This window comes from Aspergillus heteromorphus (assembly GCF_003184545.1).
Source record: "Aspergillus heteromorphus CBS 117.55 chromosome Unknown BO70scaffold_3, whole genome shotgun sequence".
Classification (NCBI taxonomy): Eukaryota; Fungi; Ascomycota; class Eurotiomycetes; order Eurotiales; family Aspergillaceae; genus Aspergillus; species Aspergillus heteromorphus.
Genome location: NW_020290408.1, coordinates 485,030 through 510,444, shown reverse-complemented (window position 1 = coordinate 510,444; position 25,415 = coordinate 485,030). Strand labels below are relative to the sequence as shown.

The 25,415-nt window shown below is 54.2% G+C and overlaps 5 protein-coding genes across 5 annotated transcripts; 3 read left to right on the top strand and 2 right to left on the bottom strand.

Moving 5' to 3' along the window:
* Window positions 1–116: 116 nt before the first annotated feature.
* On the bottom strand, window positions 117–2,536 carry BO70DRAFT_358897 (putative pyridine nucleotide-disulfide oxidoreductase AMID-like). The gene is made up of 5 exons (XM_025542405.1): window positions 1,843–2,536; window positions 1,403–1,744; window positions 968–1,325; window positions 588–886; window positions 117–485 (listed from the first exon to the last, which is right to left on the bottom strand). The coding sequence occupies exons 1-5, from the start codon at window positions 2,255–2,257 to the stop codon at window positions 442–444; spliced, it is 1,458 nt and encodes a 485-aa protein (XP_025402712.1). The 5' UTR covers window positions 2,258–2,536; the 3' UTR covers window positions 117–441.
* A 2,144-nt stretch (window positions 2,537–4,680) lies between these two features.
* On the top strand, window positions 4,681–19,338 carry sidC (nonribosomal siderophore peptide synthase SidC; the record flags this gene model as incomplete). Its single annotated transcript, XM_025547370.1, has 2 exons — window positions 4,681–5,202; window positions 5,250–19,338. 2 exons carry the CDS (start codon window positions 4,681–4,683, stop codon window positions 19,065–19,067), a joined length of 14,340 nt encoding a protein of 4,779 aa, XP_025402711.1. The 3' UTR covers window positions 19,068–19,338.
* Window positions 19,339–19,738: 400 nt separating this feature from the next.
* BO70DRAFT_130152 (uncharacterized protein) lies at window positions 19,739–20,372 on the bottom strand. The gene has a single exon (XM_025538019.1). It carries the CDS (start codon window positions 20,273–20,275, stop codon window positions 19,910–19,912), a length of 366 nt encoding a protein of 121 aa, XP_025402710.1. The 5' UTR covers window positions 20,276–20,372; the 3' UTR covers window positions 19,739–19,909.
* Window positions 20,373–21,996: 1,624 nt separating this feature from the next.
* Window positions 21,997–22,663, top strand: BO70DRAFT_130144 (uncharacterized protein). Its single transcript, XM_025538018.1, has one exon. The coding sequence runs from the start codon at window positions 22,109–22,111 to the stop codon at window positions 22,514–22,516; it is 408 nt and encodes a 135-aa protein (XP_025402709.1). The 5' UTR covers window positions 21,997–22,108; the 3' UTR covers window positions 22,517–22,663.
* Window positions 22,664–23,562: 899 nt separating this feature from the next.
* On the top strand, window positions 23,563–25,224 carry BO70DRAFT_384888 (uncharacterized protein). Its single transcript, XM_025545693.1, has 5 exons — window positions 23,563–23,807; window positions 23,857–23,893; window positions 23,939–24,006; window positions 24,109–24,485; window positions 24,656–25,224. The coding sequence occupies exons 1-5, from the start codon at window positions 23,613–23,615 to the stop codon at window positions 25,104–25,106; spliced, it is 1,128 nt and encodes a 375-aa protein (XP_025402708.1). The 5' UTR covers window positions 23,563–23,612; the 3' UTR covers window positions 25,107–25,224.
* The last annotated feature ends 191 nt before the right edge of the window (window positions 25,225–25,415 follow it).

Here is a 25,415-nt window from a genome sequence, read left to right as displayed (position 1 = left end):
ATGCCCGATTGGGGACGGTCAGATTTCAGACTTATACGGTAGACAGTCTTCATCCAGCTTGTAAAAGAAGCATAAGAGAGTAAATGAGGGGGGGATATGATATAAACTTCGATTATATTGCACACTAATATTCAATGATATGATATGACACGATCAGAGAGAGACCCACCGCGCCAGCAAATTTCAAGTACCGTTCGATATATATCCTCACAGCCGATTCCTCTACCATTCACTCAGACCAGGTCCAGACTGCACCCGCAAATCCAGTGAATACCCCAGATAACCATGCCGAGTAATGAGCCCAGTATCCGCATCCCAGTCGACAAATACCCGCTTCGTCGAACTCGAACTCGAACACAGACCTACCTATATACTTACCCACCACCCACCCTCAACACCTCACCTCACCTCACCTCACCTCACCTCACCTCACTCACTCACTCACGCCTTCCACGGCTCCCCCAACTTCATATAATTCCAACAAACTGTCCCCAGCTATTAGCATTCCCTCCTTTTTATCCCACCAACAAACTCCAACTCCAACTCCAAAGGGAGGGAGGGGAGGAGGGGAGGGGGGAAACACTTACTGCTATACCCCATATCCTTCCCAAACCAAAGCTCGTGCTCACTTTCTCCATCCCTCGTCCCCTGGTCAGCAGTATACGTCACGGCGGTCTTCCCCAGAGCTAGACCCATGCACGGCGGCGATTTCTCAAGGGTTATATACTCTGGCTTGTCGGCCGACAGCATCAGCTGGTGCGCGTTGCTGGCCGCGTGGTACGCCATGTGCATTGCGCCGCCGCAGCGCTTGATCGCGGACCAGGATGCCAGGTCGCCGATTGCGAAGTGCTGGGTTGCGTTGGGGACTGTGGGGGGGAATTGTGTACTGCGTTCACAGACGACGACTATTAGTTTCCGGATGGAAAAAAAAAAAAAAAAAAAAAAAGGGAAAGGGTGGGGCGCTCACGAGGGCAAAATAGGCACATAACCCTCCTGATCCAGCGCTTCCTGGGGAAGATACGACGACGTAGGCACGGACTTCGAAACGGCATTCATGACATGACCCGCGTAGATACTTCTACCGTTGGTTAGAGTGAGATGCCAGATCTTTCGTCCGCCTTCGGTCTCGATGGTTGCCGTGCTGATGACCCGTTGTCCGAGGATCAGCTTCACGCCGGAATCGCGGACCACGGATGCCACCCGGTCTTGGAAGTCGGTTGGTAGCGGTTCTGCGGAGAGGAGGCGGTCGCGAGAGTGGATGAGGGTGATTTTCTGGGTCGGGTAGAGGGTCCGTAGCTCGGTTGCGATTTCGACGCCCACTGCGCCTGTGAGATCGAATTTGGGTTTGGTTAGTGATGTATCCAGCGCAGTCACTGGAGAGGTGTGGGATTAGGAGACATACCGCCACCAATAACGACCACGCCATCTTGAGCGTGGCGGATTGCGTCGACATTCGTCCTCGTCTCCGAAAGAAACTCCTCCCGTCGCAGCGACTGCGGCACTGTCGGGAACCCCCGTCGTAATCCAGAGCTCGCGATCAGGAAATCGTACTTCTCCTTCCGGGTTTCCTGGGTCTCGGTGTCGAGGATCTGCGCGATTTTGGTCTGGCAGTCCACGGAGCTCACGCTCCCCTGTACGAAGCGCACGCTCGGGCTCTGTAGGGCGGGGATGTCTGCGAATTTTGTCCATGTCTTGGAGGCGTATTCCTCGCTGGCGAGGGCTTGGGGGGAGCCGATAAGGTGGTCTGTTCATCGATGCCGGATGTTAGAGGTGATTTTGTCAAGTTGCGGGGGATTCGGACAGATGGATGGCTGGGGAGAGGGATGGAGGGGATAAACTGACAGAATCCATCCCGTTCATCCACGACCGTAATCTGCATCGGGATCTGGCGCGCCGGGGGCTGAGCATTCTCGGTGAAGTTGAAACGGGCGACTTTGCCGTGAGACAGGTCCAGGAGGGTCAGGGCTGCGCATAACCCGCCGTATGAGCCGCCGACAATCAGGACGCGGTATTCTGGTGAGGGTGAGGGCGGGGGTGTGGTCGCGGAGGGCATCTTGAGGGGTTGTTGTTGTTGGCGGAGGGGAGTGCAGTGGATTCGACGGTAGGATTGGGATGGTCTATTCAGGATGGGTGTGGTAGAGACAGGTGGGATGATGTGGTGACCGGAGAAGGAGAGTGAAAATGCTGCAAAGGATTTGGATCTCGAGGGAAGAGCCACTTTTAAGGACCAGGACCAGGACCATGCCGGGAATGCCATGATTAAATCACGACGGACGACCCGAAACCGGGGCAGGGGCAGGGCAAGGGGCACTAGCAGTGGCACGGGGATGCTGGCGGTGGAGCCGATCGCGACAGCCGTTCTGGTCCTGGGGGATCGCGAATAACTTCATTGTGTTTTTATGGTCGGATGAGCAGGCAGCAACGTGTCAATGACTCGGATGTGGATGGATCTTTGGTCCACCTTGGGGGGATATATATGGAACCTATGGAGTCGGGTTCTGGGCGGAATGTCGCGGAGGACGAGAAGAGGCTTTCTGTTGGGACGTTCTTCCTGCTAAGATCAATATTACACGCTCGTCTGGTCTGGACTGTGGACACTGGACACTACTACTGCTGGTCCTCGCATGGCGCGATTCCGGATATTGCCAGAGCCGACCCGCCGATATCCACTTTGGGGCATCGTTCATCTTATCAGATGGGAATGGCCGAGATCGGCGGTTGCTGGTCGGGGGATCGGTCTCGATGACGACGTAGAAAAAGCGGTTGCAAGCCTAGATTCAGCATGATAGGTGTGTATAGGCGGAAAGTGTAATCATCCGACATTGCATAGAGGTAGAAAGAATTGCATCCCCTCAGTTGACGCGACATCCGTTGTTTGTGTTTCCGTTGTCGGCTCTCATTATCTGATCCGCTTCGGAAACCCGCGGGTTGAAATCCCCGGTGACTTGCCCCTTTCGGGGTAGCGCTCCTCGCGTCCATGGTCTTGCCCCTCCTTTTCTGCCCATTAGAGTTATCAGATGGGAGGTGCCATGGTGGTTACAAGTCTGGTTCAACATCCAAACTTCGTCAGACAAAAAATCAGATCAATTTTGGTAGACACGCTGATAGGTTTTCTTGACAGTTCCCAGCAGGATGTTTGATCTAAGGATGATACGAATTCTCGCGAAAGTCCATCCCGGGATGCAAAGCCCATAATCAACTCATTGGCAGGGGTTCAAACCGAAACATGCCTGGGAGATGCCTGTGGGAAACCAGTCAGCTGTCACATGCCACATACATTTTCTAACCCACTGCACGTGGATCCTTTCAGATAGCTAGCTGAGCTGGAGATCATGGCGCCGATCGGGCGCCGCCTATCCCACAGGCTACTGTAGAGCAAGGGACCCTGCAGAAGAGCCTTAGACCCATCGAGATACTGCAGTCAATCATGTTTGAGCAGGGAGCGAAAAAAGCAATGAGTCCTGCGGAGGTGCAGGGATCTTCGAAGCAGGTTAGCAAACGATGGGTACGAAGTACCGAGTACCGCGTACCGTGCATCAGGTACCTTAGGCCGATGGGGGCGTGGTTAGTCCACGCTACCTACTCCGTATGCACGTCTGCAATCCGTTGGCTTGGAAAGTAATGTGGGACTTTGACAGTTGGTTAAATATTTACGGTTTCTAAGACATAGAACATTTATTGGTAACTTGGTGAGTGTATATCGAGTCTGGAACATTGAACTCGGAACTTTGCCTCCATCGGTTTTCTTTCCCGTTTCCCTTTGTCTCCGGAGCCATGGTTGGCGGGTGTGAATGTGCCATGGCGCAGAGGAAATTAAATTGCGTCGAACTAAATCATTTTATTTGTCCAAGAGGGCAAAGAACAGGGGGGAGATTTGGAACCGGTGAACAGGTGGCGATCATTGCCTGTTTTGGATGGATACACTGAGTAAGGATATGGTACGGTTTTGGAAATACAAGTAATGATCATAGTTTACAAGAGTGGCTGGAAATAGTATATCTCACTAGAGGTTGCTTTCAATATGTGGGAAGAGTATAGTTTGAGTCGCTCATATCGCGGTCAAGTTTGCATCATTGCTCAGTTAGAGCACCATGATAGCCTATAAATGGTGAACAGTATGGTGATGCTGGTCCAGATTCCAGTGAACGGTAATAGAATATCCTGTAATCCAGCTGACCTGACCAAACCGTACTGATCTAATCAGATGATCTAATCAGATAATGGGGCCGAGGATCGGAGAAACCATGCACCGGGCGGTCAGGCCATGGGGGTGTCGGTCGCGCGCCGACTCTTGCCCAAAGCCCGCCTGGCAGCTGCACATCGGAATACCGCCAATCAAGCCAGACGCCCTGCGGTGGCCCAAGCCTTGAATCTTGTCCCCCCACTCCTCATCCCCTCGTCCAATGGCCGTGCACTTATATCCTTCAGGATCCACTGCCAATGACGCTGAATGGTCGTGAGCTGGAAGTTCCTGCGTGCGAAAATGCCTTTGTGCCTTTCTGCCCTTGTGCTACGGTCGCTAACGATCCCAATCCTCTCCTGAATGTCAGTCAGTGACAGCGACGTCTACTCCATCACGACGTCGACTGTTGGTGTTGTGTCCGTCCTGCTGTCGAGCAAGTCCAGATCGCAGCCTCCATCGCAGGTCCGCGACGACCCCGCTCGAGAATCACTAACGCAATGGCTGCCGGAACCCCGACAAAAGAGGGGCACAAAAGGTCGGCCCATTCCACAGGCAAGACTGTTGCTCACTTCCATTCTCCCCGCCAGCAGTCCACGATGGCCACTCTTCTCCCAGCCACGAGAGTCCCGCCGCTGGACACCATCGATCAATATGCAGTGGAGAAGCCTCTGGGGAGCTCTGCGGCGATCAGTTCGCCACTCGAGCTTGTTTGCGGCGCGGACCTCCGGGACGTCGCGAGCAGCTTGATCCAAGGCTATGCTCGTTTTGTTTCCCGCTTCACGGGACTGGAGGATGTTGCTTTCTTCGTTTCCCGTTCCTCGAGCTTCACGATCGGGTCGCAGCCAACGCGCGCGGTGGCTTCGGCTTCCGTCGTTGCGGAGAACGGGCAGCCAAGTTGCGTGGTTCGTGAACTCGGTGAGCAGCACGGAGACAGAGACGAAATACAGTTTTATCTGGACCTGGGATTGTCTGCCGAGCCTGAAAATGGCGAGCGACATGCCTCTGGTGCTCAACAAACTGTCAGTTCTCCCCAACGATAGCCCCCGATGTGCCCACTGACTGACAGGCCAAGACCTTCACAACGTTTATTAGGCCGGCTACCACGAACGGCGCCCTGGAAATCAGATTCGCCTATCCCGGACACCTAATCCCCTTGCCCGCGGTGGAACAGCTGCTCAGAACCCTTGCGACGCATCTGGCGGACTCTGCTCCCTCGCTCCCCCTCAAGGCCCCTCCTCCCGACCTCTCGATCGTCAACTTCCCCCCACTTATGATACCCCCGTCGCGAGAGACCGAGCATAACGAAACTGCCGACTCCGATGACCCTCAACAATTCCTTCTTCATGCTTCTTTCGAGGGCTGGGCCCATCGAAAACCTAATGCTATTGCGCTTGATTTTGTTCATTCCTTGCCCTCTGTAACAGCTGCGGCGGAGCACAGCGTTCTTACTTACGCCGCGCTTAATCAAGCAGCCACCAATTTGGCTGTGCATGTTAGAACTCTTTTGTCCGATTCAGGCCATGCGGATTACGGTCGCATCATCCCTGTTTACATGACAACATCGCCAGAACTCTATATCTCATACCTTGCTATTCTCAAGGCGGGTTTCGCCTTCTCTCCCATTCCCCAGGATGCGCCGGTGCAAAGAGTACGGGAAATCCTGCAAGATATTGCCTGTCCCATAATACTGGGCAATACTCCGGAGCCCTCTTCCGGGCCGTGGCGCACAGATGGTAGTGACAGTGATGGGACCCGACATCATTGGGTTGATGTGGCGGAGGTCTCCAAATGGAGGGAGCTGAGGGACGGCCATCTCGAACCCTCTCCCGCGGACGAACAATTGGAACAGTTACACATTAAGCATGACCAAACAGCCTATCTGCTGTTCACAAGCGGCTCGACTGGAAAACCGAAAGGTGTCCAAGTCAGTCATCTGGCGGTCGCCTGCTCCATCGCGTCCCACGCTACAGCCATTCCACTCCCAGGGGACTCTGTAGGCGACTTCCGCTGGTTCCAATTCGCGTCTCCGACCTTCGATCCGTCACTCATGGAAATATTCGTGACCTTGAGCAGCGGTGCTACGCTCTGTTCGGCTCTGCGCCACCTGACCTTGACAGACCTCGAAGCGACCGTGAACGAAGCTAGAGCGACTGTCATGATGGCTACACCCAGCTTGGCCGCACTTCTCCGCCCATCTCGGTTGACTACTTTGCAGTCTCTCTGGACCATGGGTGAAAAGCTGAACAGGACCGTCATCGAAAGCTTCTCTACAAAATCTCCCGATCAAACGCTTTCAATTCCGGAGCCATCACGGATGCTGGTCAATGCCTACGGGCCCACCGAGGGAGCTATCAACTGCACCTTCCTCGCGCCATTCGGATATAACGTCCGTGGCTCAATCATCGGCGAAGCCCTGCCGACCTGTGCAATGTTTGTTCTTGACCCAAACAGCCACACCCCCAAACCGTTCCCAGCTGGCCTTGCTGGCGAGCTAGCAATAGGAGGCCCTCAAGTCAGCAAAGGATACTTAAATCGTCCCAAAGAAACCGCAAAGTCCTTTGTTCACAGTGACGAGTTTGGTTATCTATATCGGACGGGAGATATGGCGCGCATTGTCTGGGATGAGTCCGGATCTCAGGTAATCGAATTCCTCGGCCGTATTACCTCCGACCAGGTCAAGATCAGTGGCCGTCGCCTTGAATTAGGCGAGATTGAATCCGCCCTTGCGACAGTGCAAGGGGTCACAGAGGTTGTGGCTATTGTCTCAAAACGCGACGTTAATGTGCAGGGAAGCGAGCAGATTGTCGCGTGCTTGGTGGCAAGTGATAGTAGCGAGGAGGGAAAGCAGCGACTCGTTCAAGAAGCACAACGGAGCACGCAACAACACCTCTCTTCTTATATGTGCCCATCGTCTTACATATTCTTCGAGGCACTTCCTAGGTCTAGCTCCGGCAAGGTCGATCGCAAGGCCATAACAGCGACACTGGAAAGAGATGACGGCAATTTGAAGTTTTACTCTGCTTCTAAATCAAAGCCCAGTCAGACAAACGGAGTCCATGATGATGAGTGGGAGACGCCAGACGACGAGAATCTCCAATCTTTTCAGCACCTCGTGATTGGTATTATCGCAGAATCAACGGATGAGGACGTATCTGCCATCAAACCCGGGACTGACTTGTTTTCGCTCGGCGTTGATAGCCTCGGTGCGATGCGGCTGCTGCAAAGGCTAAGAGACCATTCTCTCGAGGGACTATCTGTTGGGGATGTTTTGCAGGCCGGAACACCGAAAGGGCTGGTCGCGGCCGTCTCTCAGCATCGCCAAGTTAACGGGACTCAAGCCAACGGTTCTGATGAAGCCTTGCAATACAACCTCATAGCATTCAGTGATCGAAACCGCTTAGTTTGCGCAGAGAGACTGAGCGTCAGCCCTGAACAGATCCAACGCGTGCTTCCGACCACCGCTACACAATCCGGCATGTTGACAAGCTTCCTACGTAGTACGTCTGACAAGTCTTTTGCAAATCGCTCGTATATTTATCACTCTGTTCTTCCACTCGAACCACATGTCAACATTAATCAAATGAAAAGGGCCTGGGAAACCGTTATCGCAAGCTACGACTCGTTCCGGACAGTCTTTTGCTGGCTTGATGATGACATGGCACCGTTTGCGCAATGCATACTGGCCGATGCAGTCTCCGCGGAGTGGGGGGTCTACCCTACGACAGAGGAAGCATCCGAAGAAACTTTGCGTATAGCTCTTCGACGCGCAGAAGAGTCAATAGAGCTCACTAATCCGCCTTGGAAGTTGTCCCTGATTACATCCTCTCAATCATCTCGGATCGTTCTGAGCATGTTTCATGGAATCTTTGATGGGGGCTCTCTGCAGCTCTTGCTGGAAGATGTGGCTTCGGTGTATTTGGGGAAGCTCCTGGCATCACGAATCCCACTGGAGCACATCGTGAAACATCACTTTCAGGCCGACCATTCGGGAACCGCTCGTTTTTGGGAGAAGCATTTGGAAGGTTATTCGCCAGTCGTGTTCCCTTCTGTCACCTCTTACCGCTCGCGCCCGACGAAGCAGACCGGCTGTGTCGAGATCACTGCTCGCACGAGCTACGACAGCCTGAAGAGACGATCCAGGAGTATGGGGTCGACACCGCTTTCTATTCTTCAAGCTGCTTGGGGATCGGTTCTGCTGGCTTACACTGGGACACTGGATCAGGACGTAGTCATGGGCAGTGTCGTGTCTGGACGACTTGATCGTGACTCGGAAGCCTGTGTTGGTCCGACATTTACAACTGTCCCAATTAGGCTTTCCCTGAGTCAAATCGAAAAGGACCATGGAGAACTGTGGACTAACCGATCCGTTGCGCGCCACCTGACAACCTTCAACGCGCAAACGTTGTCTCATTTGCAACCTCGTTTGGGGTCACTGGTAACGGCAGAGGGCCGCCTTCCATACGACACCCTCATCGCCTACCAGGACTTCAACGCAGGGTCCAGCGACAGTGGTCTATGGAGCTCAATCGACCACCCGGCCATGGCAAATGACTTCGCGGTCATGATTGAAGTATGGCCTGGCGTCGACTCGTCCTTGACCTTCCGTGCCAGCTTTAATGACGCTCAACTTGACCATACCTCAGCGGAGATGATGCTCCGGCAGATGTCTGATATTGTCTCGTTTATACTAAACCAACCTGATGGGAACTTCTTGAATGCTTCATCATGCACAGCACCGGATTTGAGGTCAAGCTTTAACCCAGATCCGTCTTTCGGCTCAAATGAAGCTTTGCTGCATTCCCAGTTCGAAGAACATGCCGCTTCCCATCCTGATGACCCTGCATTGATATTCAAGCATGACTTGGACGATGATAGCAACCCGCACAATATAATATGGTCGTACTCAGAGCTCAACGCTCTTGCCAACTATCTCGCGGATTCTCTGCTTCAAACAGGTGCTCAGCTGACAAACTCGCCGATTCCAATTTGCATCGAGAAAAGCCCCGCCATGTATGTTGCCATCCTTGGTATTCTGAAGGCTGGCGGTGCGTGGTGTCCGATCGATACTCTTTCCCCTCCGCAACGCCGCCATGACCTTATTGCACGCACTGCATCGAAGATACTTCTCGTCTCTGGCGCAGATGGCCCGCTACCGGAAGGCTCAATTCCCACCGGTGTTGACGTGATTGACGTCAGCAAGTTTACCACCCGTGAGGTCACAGCAAACGGAGTGGCACAGAGATCCCAACACAGAGCTACGCCTGATGGTATGGCCTATCTCATCTGGACCAGCGGTACGACAGGCGCGCCGAAGGGTGTTCCAATCAAACACTCCTCTGCCGTATCAAGTATGAAATCCCTTCAGAAAGATATCCCGACTGATGTCGCAGGTGGTGTCCGCTGCTTGCAATTCTCGCAGTATACATTCGATGTTTCAATCCAAGACATCTTCTACACCTGGGGCGTAGGCGGCGTGCTTATCTCTGCCTCGAGGGAAATCATGCTCGGTTCATTCTCGAGGCTAGCAAATATCACCAAGGCGACCCACGCTCATCTGACCCCCGCCTTTGCAGCCGGCGTCTCACGGAAGTCGTGTGAGACGCTTCAAGTAATCACCATGATCGGCGAAAAGCTGACGCAGCCGGTCGCTGACGACTGGGGCACCAATATGAGAGCTTTCAACACGTACGGTCCTGCCGAGGTGACCGTAGTCTCGACAATACGAGAGTTCGGAAACGAGCACAAGAACATCAAAAGCGCAAACATTGGGTGGCCGATGGATACTGTGTCTGTGTTCGTGACTAAGGATCAGCGTCTGGTCATGAAGAATGCCATTGGCGAGCTAGCGCTGGGTGGGCCTCAGCTTTCTCCTGGCTATCTCAACCAGGAGGATGTCAACAAGATCAAATACGTCTGGAATGAGGAGGCTGGACAGGTGGTTTACTATACCGGCGACTTGGTCCGTATGCTTGCGGATGGTTCCCTTGAGTACATCAATCGTGCAGATGATCTGGTCAAGCTCGGTGGCATCAGAGTGGAGCTGAGCGAGATTAGCTTCTCTCTTGCACAGTGTCATCCCCTGGCTGAGAGTATTGAGACGATGATCCTCAACCGACCAGATCGGCCCAATAAAGTCGTGGTTGCGTTTATCTCTGCATCGAAGGCTGCAAATACGGACGACGAGCAGATCCTGGTGCTTGGTGCTACGGCACTTGAGATTGCCCGTGCGGCCAGCAATAAGGCCCAAAGCGTCCTGCCTGACCACATGATACCGTCCGTTTATTTGGTGGTGTCACGCATCCCAAGAACGTCGTCGGCGAAAACAGACCGCAGAGCACTGCAGGCTGCCTATGCCTGTGTGGACATCGATAGCTGGGAAAGGGAGCTGAACCCAGAGGCAGATGGTTTTGTTGATCCCGAGGATCAGGCTAATGCGTCCATGGCCAACCAGATAATGGATATGATCGCTTCCCTGGCTAAAATCTCAAAATCAATCGTGACGAAATCCAGCCGAATGGGAAGTCTAGGCATTGATTCTATTCGCGCGATCCGGTTAGCTTCTAGGCTGAAAGAGGCTGGCCATCAGCTGTCAGTTGTGGAGGTTTTGAATTGTGTGACTATCCAGGACCTTGTCAGGTTGGTTTCAGCTTCTGGTGCCACTGAGAAATCCACGTTTGAGACCTTCGACGTGGGCACATTTAACGAGACCTGGCACCCTGCCGCAGCGACTAGAGTCCTGGAGGAGTTTGTCACCGTCCGGGCGACCACGATCCAGGAAAGTCTGCTTAGTGAGACCATGGGCACATACAACATGTATTGGAGCAATCATTTCTTTGCACTTGATACTTCAGTGGATGTGACGCGGCTGAAGCAAGCTTGGCTTGCAACTAGCCAGAAAGTCGAGGCCTTGAGAACAGGGTTTATTCCTGTTGCTGAAGTCGACAATAAGAACGTCCAATCTCGCGACTTCTCGATCTTGCAGATCATATATACACTTCCCGATTTGGACTGGGAATATGTCAATTGTTCTGCGCAGGAATTGGTAGAGCTCCGCGATAACCGAATCGAGGATATCATGACAAGACACCAAAAGAACTACTTCAGACACTCGCCCTGGGCAGTTACTGTGTTTGATACCGGTGATGCAAGACTTATGGTTCTGACCATCCACCACTCTATCCACGACGGGCCTTCACTAGGACTGATCATGAACGATGTGCGATCCGCGTACGCGTACAAACCGCCCCGCAGACATCAACTCACCGATGCACTTTCGATTATACTTCCTGGAGAGAAGCGCAGTGTGGCTACTAGAAACTTCTGGGAAGCCGAGTTGAAGAGATTCTCCGAACTGGACGCTCCTGTGTGGCCCGATCTCACCGGGAAGCGACTGCAACCGGGCGAAGCACCTAGGCACGAGTTCATTGCGGAGGAGTTATTAGTGACCCATCCAACCGCCAAGCTGCAGTCTTTCGCTGCGCAGCTTGGAGTTTCATCCATTGCCTCTGTCGTTCGGGCAGCCTGGGCCTATGTTTCCCTCGGCTATCTTGGCATTCCGGCGACAGTCTTCGCCGAGACCCTGTCTGACCGAGTCCTGCACGCGGATCTGGAAGACTGCATCGGGCCACTGATTTCCGTAGTCCCGATCCCGTTCCATCCAACAGGAAGCACCCGCGAGTTGCTCGCAGAACAGCATCGGCTTTCTGTTCAGGCCTGGCAGCATCGTCATATCCATGCCCGTGAGGTCCGGAAGATGCTTAAACGGCCGAGGGGAGAGGCGCTTTATCCGGCCGTGTTTAACTTTCATGTTGCGAGAGAGTCAGATTCTATCGTTCAACCTGGTGTCTGGCGCGAACTGGAAGATGAAGTCGGTCTTCATGTTGAGCACCCAATGGCGCTGAATGTGTTCCAAGGTGCGGATGGCTCCATTGTCCTGGAAGCGTCTGCGGACAGCAGTATGATGTGTCGGGAACAGCTGTCTATTTTTGTCCGTCAGATTGATGGGCTTATCAGCTCGATGCTCGAATCTCCTGATGAACCTCTGGCTAGCCTCGTCACCCGTCTTCCAGCAACGTTACGCTCGGTCTCGTATCAGCCGGTCAGCGAAGAGGTGGCCAACTCAGTTCACCTGAGTCCAACATACTGGTTGGAGGTTTACGCTGCGAAGCGCCCGGAACTGACAGCCGTTGAAGTTGCGAGTAGTATTTCGTCGAGTGGAGTCGAAAAGGAGACCATGACGTACGGAACGTTGAACGCTGCTGCAAACCGTGTTGCGGCATTTATTGCTTCCCACGGTCACAAGAACACGATGATTGCCGTTTGCTCCGGGCGGAACCTACCATCCTACCCGATAATTATCGGTATCTTCAAATCAGGAAATACCTATCTGCCCATCGAAGAGGGTCTTCCGATGGATCGCAAGACGTTCTTGGTTGAGGATGCTGAATGTCCTATTGTGTTCACGGAAACATCACTCTCGGCCGCATTTGCGAATGTTCCGAAGAGTTGTCGCGTGTTGTGCATTGATGATCCGGAGCTTGCGAACTCGTTTGCCACAATGCCGTCCGACGACAGAGATTACCAATCTGATCCCGATGACCTGGCTTACCTCTTATTCACCTCGGGATCGACCGGTAAGCCCAAGGGTGTGATGGTGACTCGCGGCAATCTCTCATCCTTTATCGAGTCCTTTTCCGAATTCACATGCCGGCAGGCTCCTGTAACGTTAGAGCTAGCCGGTACGGGGAAGTATCTCGCACAAGCGAGCCGAGCTTTCGACCCCCATCTCCTGGAGATGTTCTTCCCATGGCGCCATGGAATGGCGACAGCCACGGCTCCGAGAACGATGATCCTGGACGATCTCGGCCTGACGCTCTCCAAATGGGATATCACACACGCAAGTCTCGTGCCGTCTTTAGTCGACCAGACAAGCATTGTGCCCGAACAATGTCCCACGCTGAAATACATGACCGTTGGCGGAGAAAAGATCTCGCAGAAGGTGTTGGACACGTGGGCTACCGCGCCGCAGATGGCTCTGGTCAACGCCTATGGTCCAACAGAGGTGACAATCGGCTGTACCTTCGCCCGTGTTGGCAAGGACACCAACCTGCGTAACATTGGACCGCCGCTCGCGGCCTGTGTCGGCCATGTCCTTGTTCCTGGGACATTTGACTACGCGTTGCGGGGCCAAACCGGCGAACTGTGCTTCAGTGGGGACCTGGTCGCGAAAGGATACCTCAACCGACCAGATGCGACTGGGTTCGTCACCGGTCCCGGTGGCGAGAGGATGTATCGCACTGGCGATATCGGACGACTGATGCCCGACGACTCGGTCGAGTATCTGGGGCGTGGCGATGACCAGACCAAGATCCGTGGCCAGAGACTTGAACTTGGGGAAGTGTCGGAGGTGGTTCGTTCGTCGTCGCCGGTCAGAATCGATGTCGTTACTACCGTTGCCAAACACCCTGGTTTGTCGAGGATGCAGCTGATCTGCTTCATCGCGCGGTCAGATACTAGGCAGCGGGAGAAGGGCGGAGATGTTGTCTTCCTTCAATCGGATTTTGGGACCCTGGGAAAGGAGCTTCAGGATGTCTGCAAGAAGCAGCTGCCTAGTTACATGGTTCCTGAGCTTATTCTGCCGATCACATATATTCCGCTCGCGCCGATGTCGGGAAAGGCGAATGTCAAGGAGCTGCAGGGTCTGTTTTCGAACCTTCCTCTTCCTACTGTTCTTCAGGGGAATAGGCTGGCGAATAAAGATGGGACTGTCGTTACTCGGTCTTTGACTGCGGATGAGGAGGCTGTGGTGAAGGAGATCTGCGCTATCATCTCGGTGGATTCTGCTACTGTTGGACCCCTGACCAATATCTTTGAAATCGGGCTGGATAGTCTGAGCGCTATAGGGCTGTCGATAAAGCTCCGCAATATCGGCTACGAAGCTACGGTGGCTATTGTTATGGGCAACCCGGTGGTCGAACAGCTTGCACGTTTGCCTAGGAGTTCCTCTTCGTTGGAGACGGATGTTTCGAAGACGCGCGAGGCTTTTCAAAGGATTGAAATGCTTTACAGGCTCAACCCATCACCGGGAGTTGACGTGTCGGAGGTCACTGTAGTGCGACCCTGTTTGCCACTTCAGGAAGGTCTCGTTGCCCGCTCAATAAATGGTGAGGGAAAGCAGCTTTATGTCAACCATGTTATCCTCCGTCTGGAGTCCCGTATGGATGTCGATAAGCTGAAGTCTGCCTGGCAGGCCGTGGTTCGTGACACCGAGATTTTGAGAACATCGTTTGCACCCTTGGACAAACAGGTGGTACAAGTGGTCTTTTCGGCCGACTCCCACCGAGCTCAGTGGAAGGAGGAGGAGTACGCCAGTTTGGATGACTCGATCGAGCAGAACAAAGCGCAACGGGGTCTTGTCTCTCAGGACATCATCTCGAATATCTCCAAGGACCCTCCCGTGCGCTTCCTGCTAGCCAGAAATTCAGAAACCAAGGAGTCGCTGGCTCTTTTTATCAACATCCACCACGCGCTCTATGACGGCGAGTCTTTCTCCATGCTAATGGAAGATGTTGCTGCACACTATGCGGCTCAGCCGACTCCGCAGAGAGGCTCACCATCGGCTTTCATTGAACATGCCCTTACCCAGGGTCTGGAAAAGGCTAAGCGCCATTGGTCTCGGTTTCTGGAAGGATGCTATCCCACGCTCTTCCGAGCGGACACTAATATCATGGAGCTCCCGACCTCCATTCACAGGAAGTTCAGTAGCAAGCTGTCGGAACTGGAGCACCGCTCTGCGAGCCTGCAGACCACGGTCCCATCGTTAGTACAGGCAATCTTTGCTCTTCTACTCGCTGATACTGTCGGCGTGGCGGACGTGACATATGGCCTGGTACTTTCCGGTAGGGCCGTGTCTGTGCCAGGGGCATCCTCGGTTCTCCTTCCATGCATCACTACCATTCCCGGTCGCCTGAATACCGCCAACCTAGGTACTGTAGCTGAAGTGGTAGAGGACGTACAGAAGTCCACTGTCCGGTCGCTGGATTTCCAGCACACGTCTCTACGACACATACAAAGATGGGTCAGAGCAGACACGCCTCTTTTTGACTGTCTATTCTCCTACATTCGGACTGCTTCGCCCCCGCAACACGGTCTCTGGCAGGAATTGGACAGCCACATGCCCGCTGAGTATCCGCTAGCCGTGGAGGTCGAAGCAAACCACTCCGCAGACACCATTCAGCTCAACTGCGTCTTCTCGTCTGCATTCGGATCGGTTTACAACGCAGACGAATTCCTGGAAAAAATGGACGCTGTGCTCTCGAGCGTTGTGTCGGGCGAGAGTCTTTCGTTGGATAATTTCAACATCTCTGGCTCATCGGCACCCGGCTCGCGCCCTGCAGCCGTGCAATGGGACGATACCGCTTGGTCCACCACGGAAACAGCAATCCAGGAAATTACGATTGCATTTTGTGGGTTAACTTCGGTGGAGGTTACCAAGGGCGCGTCGTTTCTCAGCTTGGGCGTCGACTCGGTGACGGCAATTCAGTTTGCGCGCAAGCTGCGCGAGGCAGGGCTCGGGGTTTCCTCGGCGGATGTTATGCGATTTTCGTGCGTGGGTGCGCTGGCGAAGCATGTTGAGGAAGATTCGACTCGGGGTTTGGATAATGAGGTTAATGGGGATGGGGATGTTACGGCAATTCCTGTCGAGCAGTATGGGAAGCATGTTCGCCTTCTTGGTGAGACTGACTCGGTTACCGCAATGTTTGAAACCACCCCGTTGCAGTCTGGGATGATAACGCAGACCCTTGGGTCAGGACAAGTTTATGTTCACCCTCATCCCGTCCGGCTGAGGGACTCAGTAGATTCTACTCGACTCAAAGCGGCTCTTCGCAAGGTCATTGAGACGAATGATATTCTACGCACGTCTTTCCACCTCATTGAGGAACTTGGACCATCGTGGATTGGGGCCGTGCATTCAAGTCCGCCTTTCGAGTGGAAGGAGGTCAATCTGTCGTCGGGCGTTGATGTTCTCTCTGAAGTGAACGCTCTGTACTCGTTCAGTGAAGAGTCTTCGTTCGAAACTCCTCCCATTCGGTCTATTCTAGTCACCCAACCAGAAGCCCGTCTTCTTGTCATTGTCTTGCATCATGCACTGTATGACGGCGCTTCCATACCCTTTCTGTTTGAGGACCTTGCGGTCATCTACGACGGTGGCTCTCCGGAACGCCCACAGTTCTCGGACACCGTCAAACATGTTGTGAGCGGGCAAAACGAAGCATGCGATTTCTGGACTCGAAACCTGCTCGGATACGAAGTCTCGGAGGTTCCTGAACTTCCTGTCTCTGAGTCATCTGACCGCATGTTTCTTTCTGAGCGCCGAGTGGACCTTGATTTGTCGAGTGTTATCGAGGCATGCAAGGCAATGGAGGTCACCGTGCAAAGCGTGGCGCTTCTGGCTTATTCGAAGGTGATAGCTGGTGTGATGGGGAAGCGTGATGTTGTCTTCGGACAAGTCCTCGCCGGTCGCTCTCTGCCTGTTGCTGGTGCGGAAAGGACTCTGGGGCCTTTGTTCAACACCGTTGCTCAGAGAGTGACTTTCGAGCCCAAGTTCCTGAGCAACAGGGCTATGGCCCAGCGTCTGCAACAGCTCACGATTGACTCACAGACCTACCAACACGCGCCCTTGAGGATTGTGCAGAACGCTCTTAGACAGGCCAACATGACTACTTCTGTCTTCTTTGATACTCTTTTCGTTTTCCAGAAGAGCGCGGACTTTGCTGGCAGCATCATTGAAGAGCAGCAAATCTGGATGCCCTACGAGACAGACGAATACGCGGCGGAGGCCGAATACAAGCTCAACATTGAGGTCGATCATGCCCGCGATGGAATTGTTGCCCGTGCCAATTGCAACGGACGGTATATCTCGCAGGAGAAGCTGAACTGTCTCCTGGACGAGTTTGTCTCGGCTTTCCGCGATGTCATTGAACATCCCGCCAGATGCGTCACGATTGTGCCTGACGGACTGGGTGAGCTGCCGGTCAAATTACCCCGGGAACAGTCTCCTGCCTCCGAGGCCGATTCCGAAGCACCTTCTCACGAATCTATTGTTCTGTCTGTACTTGCCGAAATTGCCGGTGTGTCTGTGGACAACATCACACCCACTACCAGCATCTTCAACATTGGACTGGATTCGCTGTCGGCAATCCGCATCGCTGCGATCTGTCGATCAAAAGGCCTGAAGACCAGCGTGGCCGATATCCTCCAGGGAAATACTGTGCGTGGCATTAGCCAGCGCATTCAGCCAATGCCGGAGCAAACTGTCGAGCCCCAGGGCGCACTCATCAAGAACTACGACGAGGTGGAGAAGACCGCACTCCAACGACTCAACCTGAGCAAGGACTCCGTCGAAGCAATTCTCCCCTGTCTCGGCGGCCAACTCTACCATCTCATCGGCTGGCTGAAATCCGGCCGGAAGCTCTTCGAGCCCGCCTGGCCATACTTTTCCTCGGAGCGCATCGACAGCACCAGACTGGAGGAAGCGTGGTATCAGCTCCGCCAGCGCCACCCCATCCTGCGCACCTGCTTCGCGGCCATCTCACCATCCGAGGCCGTCCAGGTCGTCCTTAAACACGCGACGCGCGACCCCAGCATCTTCAAAGTCATCAAGTCCTCCGCGTCCATTACCAAAGCCGCCCAAGCCCAAGCCAGAGAAGAAGCACTTCACCCTTCCACCCTATTTACACCCCCCGTCCGCCTGCGCCTTCTGAAAGCCACCGACCGCGACGGAATCCTCATCCTCATCAACCACGCCGCCTACGACGCCTGGACCATGCCCATGTTCGCCACCGAACTCGCCCAGCTCTACCGCGGCCAAACCCCCAGCACGAACCCGGACTTCCCCTCCTTCGTCGACTTCTCTCTCCGCTCGCTCCGTCCTCTCGACGAGGAGCAATACTGGTCTTCTGCCCTCCAACCCGCCTCTCCCACACTCATCCGCAAATCCCCCACTCCATCCTCCTCAAAGTCACTCTCCAGCGCCTGGAAGAAAGTCAAGTCTCTCCTCCGCCATCGCCCCCGTCGAGAAGACCCCAATAAGCAACTCTTCGTCAGCGCCTGGGAGCAGGTCAAGAACCTCGCTGAGCTAGAGCGCAAGTGCCGCTCTGCGGGACTGAGTCTTCAAACCATCGTTCTCCTCGCCGTCGCCCGCTGCATCGCCCGCCTGACGGGGGTCTCGAGCCCAACCATCGGGCTGTACCAGACCGGTCGCTCGGCCTCTTTCAACGATATCGAGAATCTCTCTGGGCCGTGTCTGAACGTGAACCCGTTTACTATTCCCGATATCTTTCCTACGAGCAGCAGCGGGAGTGGTAATGATAACCTGCTCACTCAAGCCCTTACCATCCAATCCGCCCTCGCTGCCCGCGTTCCCTACGAGCAGAGCTCCCTCCGCGACGTCCTCGTCTGGGCCCAATCCAGCCGTACCAAAGCTCCGCTGTTCAACACATGGATCAACCTCCTCTGGATGCAAAACGGCATTCCCTCAGCTACCGACCCCTCCCCGTCATCAACCACCGAAACCAACAACAACAATAACAAAAATAAAGAGAACGAAAATCTCTTCCACCCACTCCGCATCGGCGTCCCAACGGACTTCCTTCCCACAAAGCCGTTACGGGATACTCGTACCGCGGTGTCAGACCTGGATACATCGTTCCTGAGCAGCGAGAACGTGTTCATCGATGTCGGGCCGGACGCGAGCACCGATAGTATTGGGTTTGGGGTGAGGGTCGAGGGCGGGGTGTTGGGGGAGAGAGAGGTTAGGGCGTTGGTGGGGGAGATGGGGAGGGAGGTGGAGCGGTTGGTTCATGATTTGGATAGGTGTTTGTGAAGAGAAGAAGATCGGATTGGAAGGAGACAGAGAGAAGGGGTTATATGAAGTTGGTTGGAAGTGAGGATATGAGTGTGTGGATGTCGGGATGATATATATAGATTGCAGTTTAGATTGATGGGTGGGTGTGTTTCATGTCTAGTACTTATAGAGTGTTGTTTTTCTTTCTTTGGTTTGTTATTTGTTGTATACAGCGCGTTTAAACTGCCTTGCTTTTTCAACTACACTCACTTACTACCCACTCCCTGTAGTATGCGACCGACAAATCCAGCACTAGAATTATACGGCGACGAAAGAAAAGCATCGTGGGTTATGATGGATGGATTTCCACACTGCTCTGTACTGCTCATCAGATATCTTCATTTCAGTTATTCCAGATCAAATCCCATCAAATCAAACCAAATCATGATAAGCTACTGGTCCGTCCACTCCCACATGGCACGCTCCCAGACCTTTTTGACTAATCCTAATCCCAATCCTAATTCCATCCAGGCTACATAACCAACACCAACACGATAGTTACTACACAAGACTACAAAGACCCTTTATTGGCCCCACCTCTACACCACGCCACGAACAGGATACCATTCCTAGTAATCTCCGCGGCTTCCGACATCCAGCGGCAGCCAGACATGCAGACAGCGCTTGAACCACATCCATATCCACCTCAACCTCCACCTCCACCTCCAGCCGAACAGACAAACCGTGCCATGTGATCCACGTGAGAAATCAGACGGAGGCTGTGCGTAAACTGTAAACTGTGAAGAAGCGCAGAACCAAACCGAGAACCAAGAACCCGTGGGGGCCGTCAGCCATCAGCCCTAACGGCCCCATGCCTTCCTTCACGTGGCGTGGCCTGCGCCTGCGCCCTCCCAGCCACCTTTCCGCCCCCATACTAATGCTTTTTGGCCCCTGGTGAAGGTGGGGTTTGACGAGTTGGCGAATGGGGTGGGAGATGGGTGAGGGAGTGTGGAGTGGAGTGGAGTGCTGAGCCTGGGTTGTTCTGGCTGAGCCTGTCCTGCCTTGTCCTCGCTGGCTGTCGAGTGGTATCGAGTCGAGTCGAGTCTAGTCGGGTTCAACCGGGTTGCTGGGCTGACTGGGTTGGTACGGTGCGGTGGAGTCGTTGCGGGCAGGGGAGAGTGGTCTGATCGTGTATTTTCTGATATCTGTCCGAAGAAAGACAGTGTGATGCGTGGTGCATGGTGCATGGTGTGTAGTGACGATGGGGATGGTGGTGGTAATGGTGATGCGATAGGGTTTTGGGCTTGCGGTGGGTTGGTTTTGTCTCTGCTGCGGGCATGTTGTCTGTCGGGAGCGTGGTTGATCTGGTTATTCGAAGGGACGAGGATCAGATCCGGCTGTGATTTGATGTCGATGATACTTTGTAGCGATCAGCGACATCATGGAATCATTATCTCTGCATTATACAGGACTGCACTCTGATTGTAGAAAACCACGCCACACTGACGCTGCAAACCAGACCGACCGACCGGCTGTCAGTTCGCAGGATCTGGGTGCGTTCTGCCCATTTCGCTTATCGGTTTGTCATGGACAGACGAAGGATCAATCTAGCCCGTGGATTGAATTGCACGGGAAATCTCGCACATCTGTCTGGATATTTGGGAAGAGGGCCAAAATGCGGTGCCCAGTGTTGTCTTGGAGGGAGGCAAGTGTTCGGCGTCTCCGGTCGCAGTGAAGGTGTTTGTTAGTCTCCGGCCCACTATGATTGAACAGTTGGTCGTAGTGCTGCGGGTAGTCGATCCTGCGATCGAACCAGTCCGACGACGAGGTCGGTAAACCCTTTGGTCGACTCTGCCTTGCAAGGTGAGGACCAAAAGGGGGAACAAACCAAATGCATGGCCATCTGCATCACGATGTCACTGATCTTACCGAGTCTAGACTACTGTTGTCAGCTGCTGCTGTTACTGCTGCTGTTGCCATTGCATCCGAATCCGAGCCAGAGGATTCCGACGCCCCACACCCGGAATTCTTCAGTCAGCCGGCCAATGGGGATTTTGTCGACGGTCGAGGGATTCCAGAATGAATCAGCCACCTCGCAGCCAAGCGGATCCGTGGAAGAATCCGCATTCTGCAGACTCAGACTCGGACTCGGACTCAACGGTTTCAGATGCCGGCCAGCGACCCCTGTCGCCCACGTTGCTTTTGCCCATCCGCGTGGCAATCCTGCGTGGCATGCACAGGTGAAACAAAGGCGGGGGAGAACCAGGGTGGGTGGCGGGCGCATGTCTGACCCGGTCGCTGGGACGGATAAGGTTGGGATGGATGTCTCAGCTGGCGATTGACTCAAGGGAGGTAGGTAGTGGGATTATGATCTGTAGTATAGGAGAACAGCCGTCGGTGTCAGTGTCAGAAGTACATATTCCGTGGAACGGGAGGAATCAGGAATGGGTGCCAGTGGATGATGGCGTTTACCTCCTGGGAGTCATCCCGATTGGCCCGGGGAGGATTCCAGCAGGATTTCAGAGGAAAGCACTAAACAGTCAACAGCCAATCCACACCGGAGGATTTCTCTTCTCCAGGTCATGTCATGGTATTATTCTGGCACTGGGTGGGTGGGTGTTCCGTTCCGGTTCCGTCGTTGGCATTTGTCTAGTAGGTAGACATCGGGTGCGTGTACTCCGTTAAAGTAACCCGGTGTATATTGTTCTGTTGCCTACGAAATAGGAGCAGTGCGACCGGATAAATAATAGCCATATATTGGATGAATGAATGAATGGATGGATGGCAGAGATTGACCGGTGCCTGGCAACGGAGATTGCAGGGGGGACGAAGCCAGTTGCGGGTGTGCACGATAAAGTGCCAGTACGGGAAAGCCGATCGACCAGGGATCGTGGACGGTGGAATTGACTATGTATCTATGTATCTAGGTATGCTGTCTAAGAGGAAAGAGGAAAGAAGGAGGAGAAGATAGATGAATACGCAGATGCTCCGAGCCTAGATTAACACACACCCAGAGTGTAGTTAGTTACTTATTTATTACAAGGGCTTCTAACCCAGCCAGGACTAGGGCAAAGGTCGGAATGGCGGTTTCTGGTTGGCTACATTGTTTTCGTGCCTCCACTGGCTCTCCTGTTTTCTGTTCTCCAACTGCTTTAATCCCATTCATTCACTGCCTCCTTTTGCCGCCTGTCCATCGTCGATGGAGTCATCATTGTATCGAGTACTCCGTACTCTACTCGGATCCACGACTGCTGCTGATTTGCCGAATGATCCGCAACCAGTGCTCCCCCCCGATCGCCCGTTTGGGCAGATCCCGATCCCCCGAGGGAACCCATCGCAATCCCTCTTTAATCCTCCCATCTCCGACCCAGGATCGCCCGACGCGTCGGCACATCCGTGGTCTGGCCACCCCTGCCCTGTGTCGGCGGTTTTCGGCCTCCTCAATGATCCATCTCAACGCCCAGTCCCATCAGGGGTTGAGTAGTTAGCTAGACTGCTAGCACCCTGGGTCGCTGGTCACCGGTCACCCTCTCGGTTTAGGGAGTTCCCCCGGGCCTAGCGGGTCCCGGCCAGCACCTTAATATTTGGAGTATGCTTAATTTCGCCCATTCTCCATTTCCCTCCGCCAGGCGTCTGTCCGGTTCCCAGGTCCAGTGCCCACCCAGTTTGCGTTCCCAGCTGGCACTGGCAGTCGACCTGCCTGGGAGCCTGATGCGCAGCGCCGCAGTCAGATCACCGCTTGGGCCACGTGCGGACGGGGAGGGAGGGGAGCTTGGGTGAGAATGATCATCGGAAGCTGCCCATTCACCACTGTCCAGCCCCGACGTTGGGGCCATGAACCTGGCAGGCAGGCACTGCTGCAGCCTTCCTGCGGTGCTGACGCTGAGTCGCTGACATGCCGGCAGGCGCCCCCTGCCCCCTCTTGTCGGCTGCCGTGTCCGGGCTGGCTGCTTGCCCTATCTGGATATCCCCACGCTACACGGTACACCTCGTCTCGCAGTACGCGGCAAGACCCCCTGTGGCGGTTGACCAGTCTGCCGCCCAGATCCCGTGGATGGCCAGGCAGTGAAAAGCCAGGGCGACCGAGACGGCTAATATCCGGGAATGGTTAGCCAGGCACCCGAAGTTGCACTCAAATTCTGACAGGCCCGGTGGGGACCGTCAATGCGCCCCCACCCAGGCTAAGCCGCTTGGCCGGGCAGAGCATAGCCAGCCTGGTCGTCCAAGACTGAGAGTCAAAGGCAAGTACGAAGTAAGTCAGTGCGGATTCTAGAATGCCTGCCGCGCGGATGGAAGGATGGGAACCCGCCCCCAGCAATGCATCCATCCCTCATGGCCCGATTACATCACTAGTATCTCTCTAGCCAGAGTAGCCAGCAGGGCCAGCGGGCTCTAATATGACTATATGATTATAATATTACCGGGACCTGCCCACTCCTGGCCCCTAACCCTCCGATCCATGAAAAACCCTGACGCGCCCCCGGACGCTCGTCTGTCTGTGTCTGCACTCTGCCACCTCGTCCCGGTCCCTCCTCTTATTACGCCATGCGTCTGCGCCGATCCGAACATCTGTAGACCCCGGATATGTCGCTGTCGAGTCTTGTGGGCGAGCCGCCCAGCAACATCGATCTGTCCGCCAACAGTACCGCCCGCAACGATGCCGTCGTCGTCTCCATGTATGCCCTGGCCTTCATCACCATCTGCTTCCGCCTGTACTCGCGCACCAAAGTGCAACAGGCGCGCATCGCCCTCGATGACTGGCTGATCGTCGCCGCCCTGGTACGTACAGTCACATCGCTGCTAGACCCTCCACTCATCGGAAGCACAGGTATCAGGGACAGCAAACATGGCCTGTGCCATTGCCGGTGCGTACCACCGGATCTGACCGCATCGCATACTGACCTCCGCAGGCGGATACTATGGACTAGGAAGACATGTGTGGGTGGTCAATCTGAATGAGATCATCCACATGGTGCGCGTACGTATCCCAACTCAACCACCACCCTCAATCCCCAAGTACCCTCTCCCCAACCCCATAATCACCCCCCCCCCTCTCTAACACAACGACCAAACACCACAGATCCTCTTCGCCAACTTCCTCCTCTACATCCTCACCGTCCCCCTCATCAAAATCAGCATCATCCTCTCCTACCGACGGCTCTTCGGCATGCAATGGACCATGTGGGCATGCATCATCCTATCCCTCGCCTACTGGGTCGGCTGCACCGCGGCCTTCCTCAGCGCCTGCCAGCCCATCTCCTACTACTGGTCCGAATACGAGGACCCATGGGGCGGCTACAAGCGTTACAACCTATACCCGTTCTATATCGGCCACGCGGTGGCCAACCTAGCCGGCGACGTGCTGATCCTCCTGGTCCCCATCCCGCTCGTCTGGCGCTTGCAGCTGCGCGTCGCGCAGAAGATTCAGATTCTGAGTATATTTTTGCTGGGGGGATTGTACGTTTCTTCCCTTCCAATATTCCCCCCCCACTACCCAACCCTACATCTACCACCCATCCCACCCATCATCTCATCTCATCTCATCTCATCTCATCCCGCACCACACCCTATCCTATCAATCCACTCACTCACGGACTCACCGACTCACTCGGTCATAAATAATATAGTGTATGCGTCGCCTCCGCCATCCGAATCTACTACTTCACATTCATCACCGACGTCGACGTGACCTGGAACCTGGGCAACGTGTTCATCTGGTCCAGCATCGAGCCGTCCATCGGCATCGTCTGCGCCTGTCTCCCCGTCCTGCAGCCGCTCTTTCGCACCATCATCAACCGCGCCGGCGCCGGCCCCGGCCCCAAACCACCCCCCAACCCGAAGACGAACGCGTCCAAGGGCGTGCGCTTCGCCCCAGACCTGATGAGCAAGTTCCACCCCGTCGATGAGAGTCGCCAACGCCGCGATAGTGAGGCCATCCTCACCACTACTTCCGTTCATGTCGAGTTGGACAGTATGGGTAAGGAGGGCAGGCTGAGCGATGAGGAGGAGTGTCTCGGCTATGATTTGATGAGTATTAAGGTGCATAAGGATTTTCAGATGAGGGAGGAACATCGATGAGATGAGATGGTTTGGGCTTTCATTCTGCTGTTCTTTTCGGGTTTCTATTTTTGTTTGTCTTTGTGTTTGTGTTTGTGGTTTGGTGGTTGTCATGCGGAAAAAGTTAGGTGTTTTATTGGGGTTTATTTTTATTTTTATCTTTTATTTTTGTTTCGATCTGGGTCGGTTTGGCTTTCTCTGCTCTTAGGAGTTAGGGGGTTGTTTGATCTTTTTTTTTTTTTTTTTTTTCGTCTTTTTCTCCATTTCTTTCATTTCATGTTCCCTATTTCTTTTTCTCTTCCCTCCATTCATTCCCAAAGAGGTCCGTCC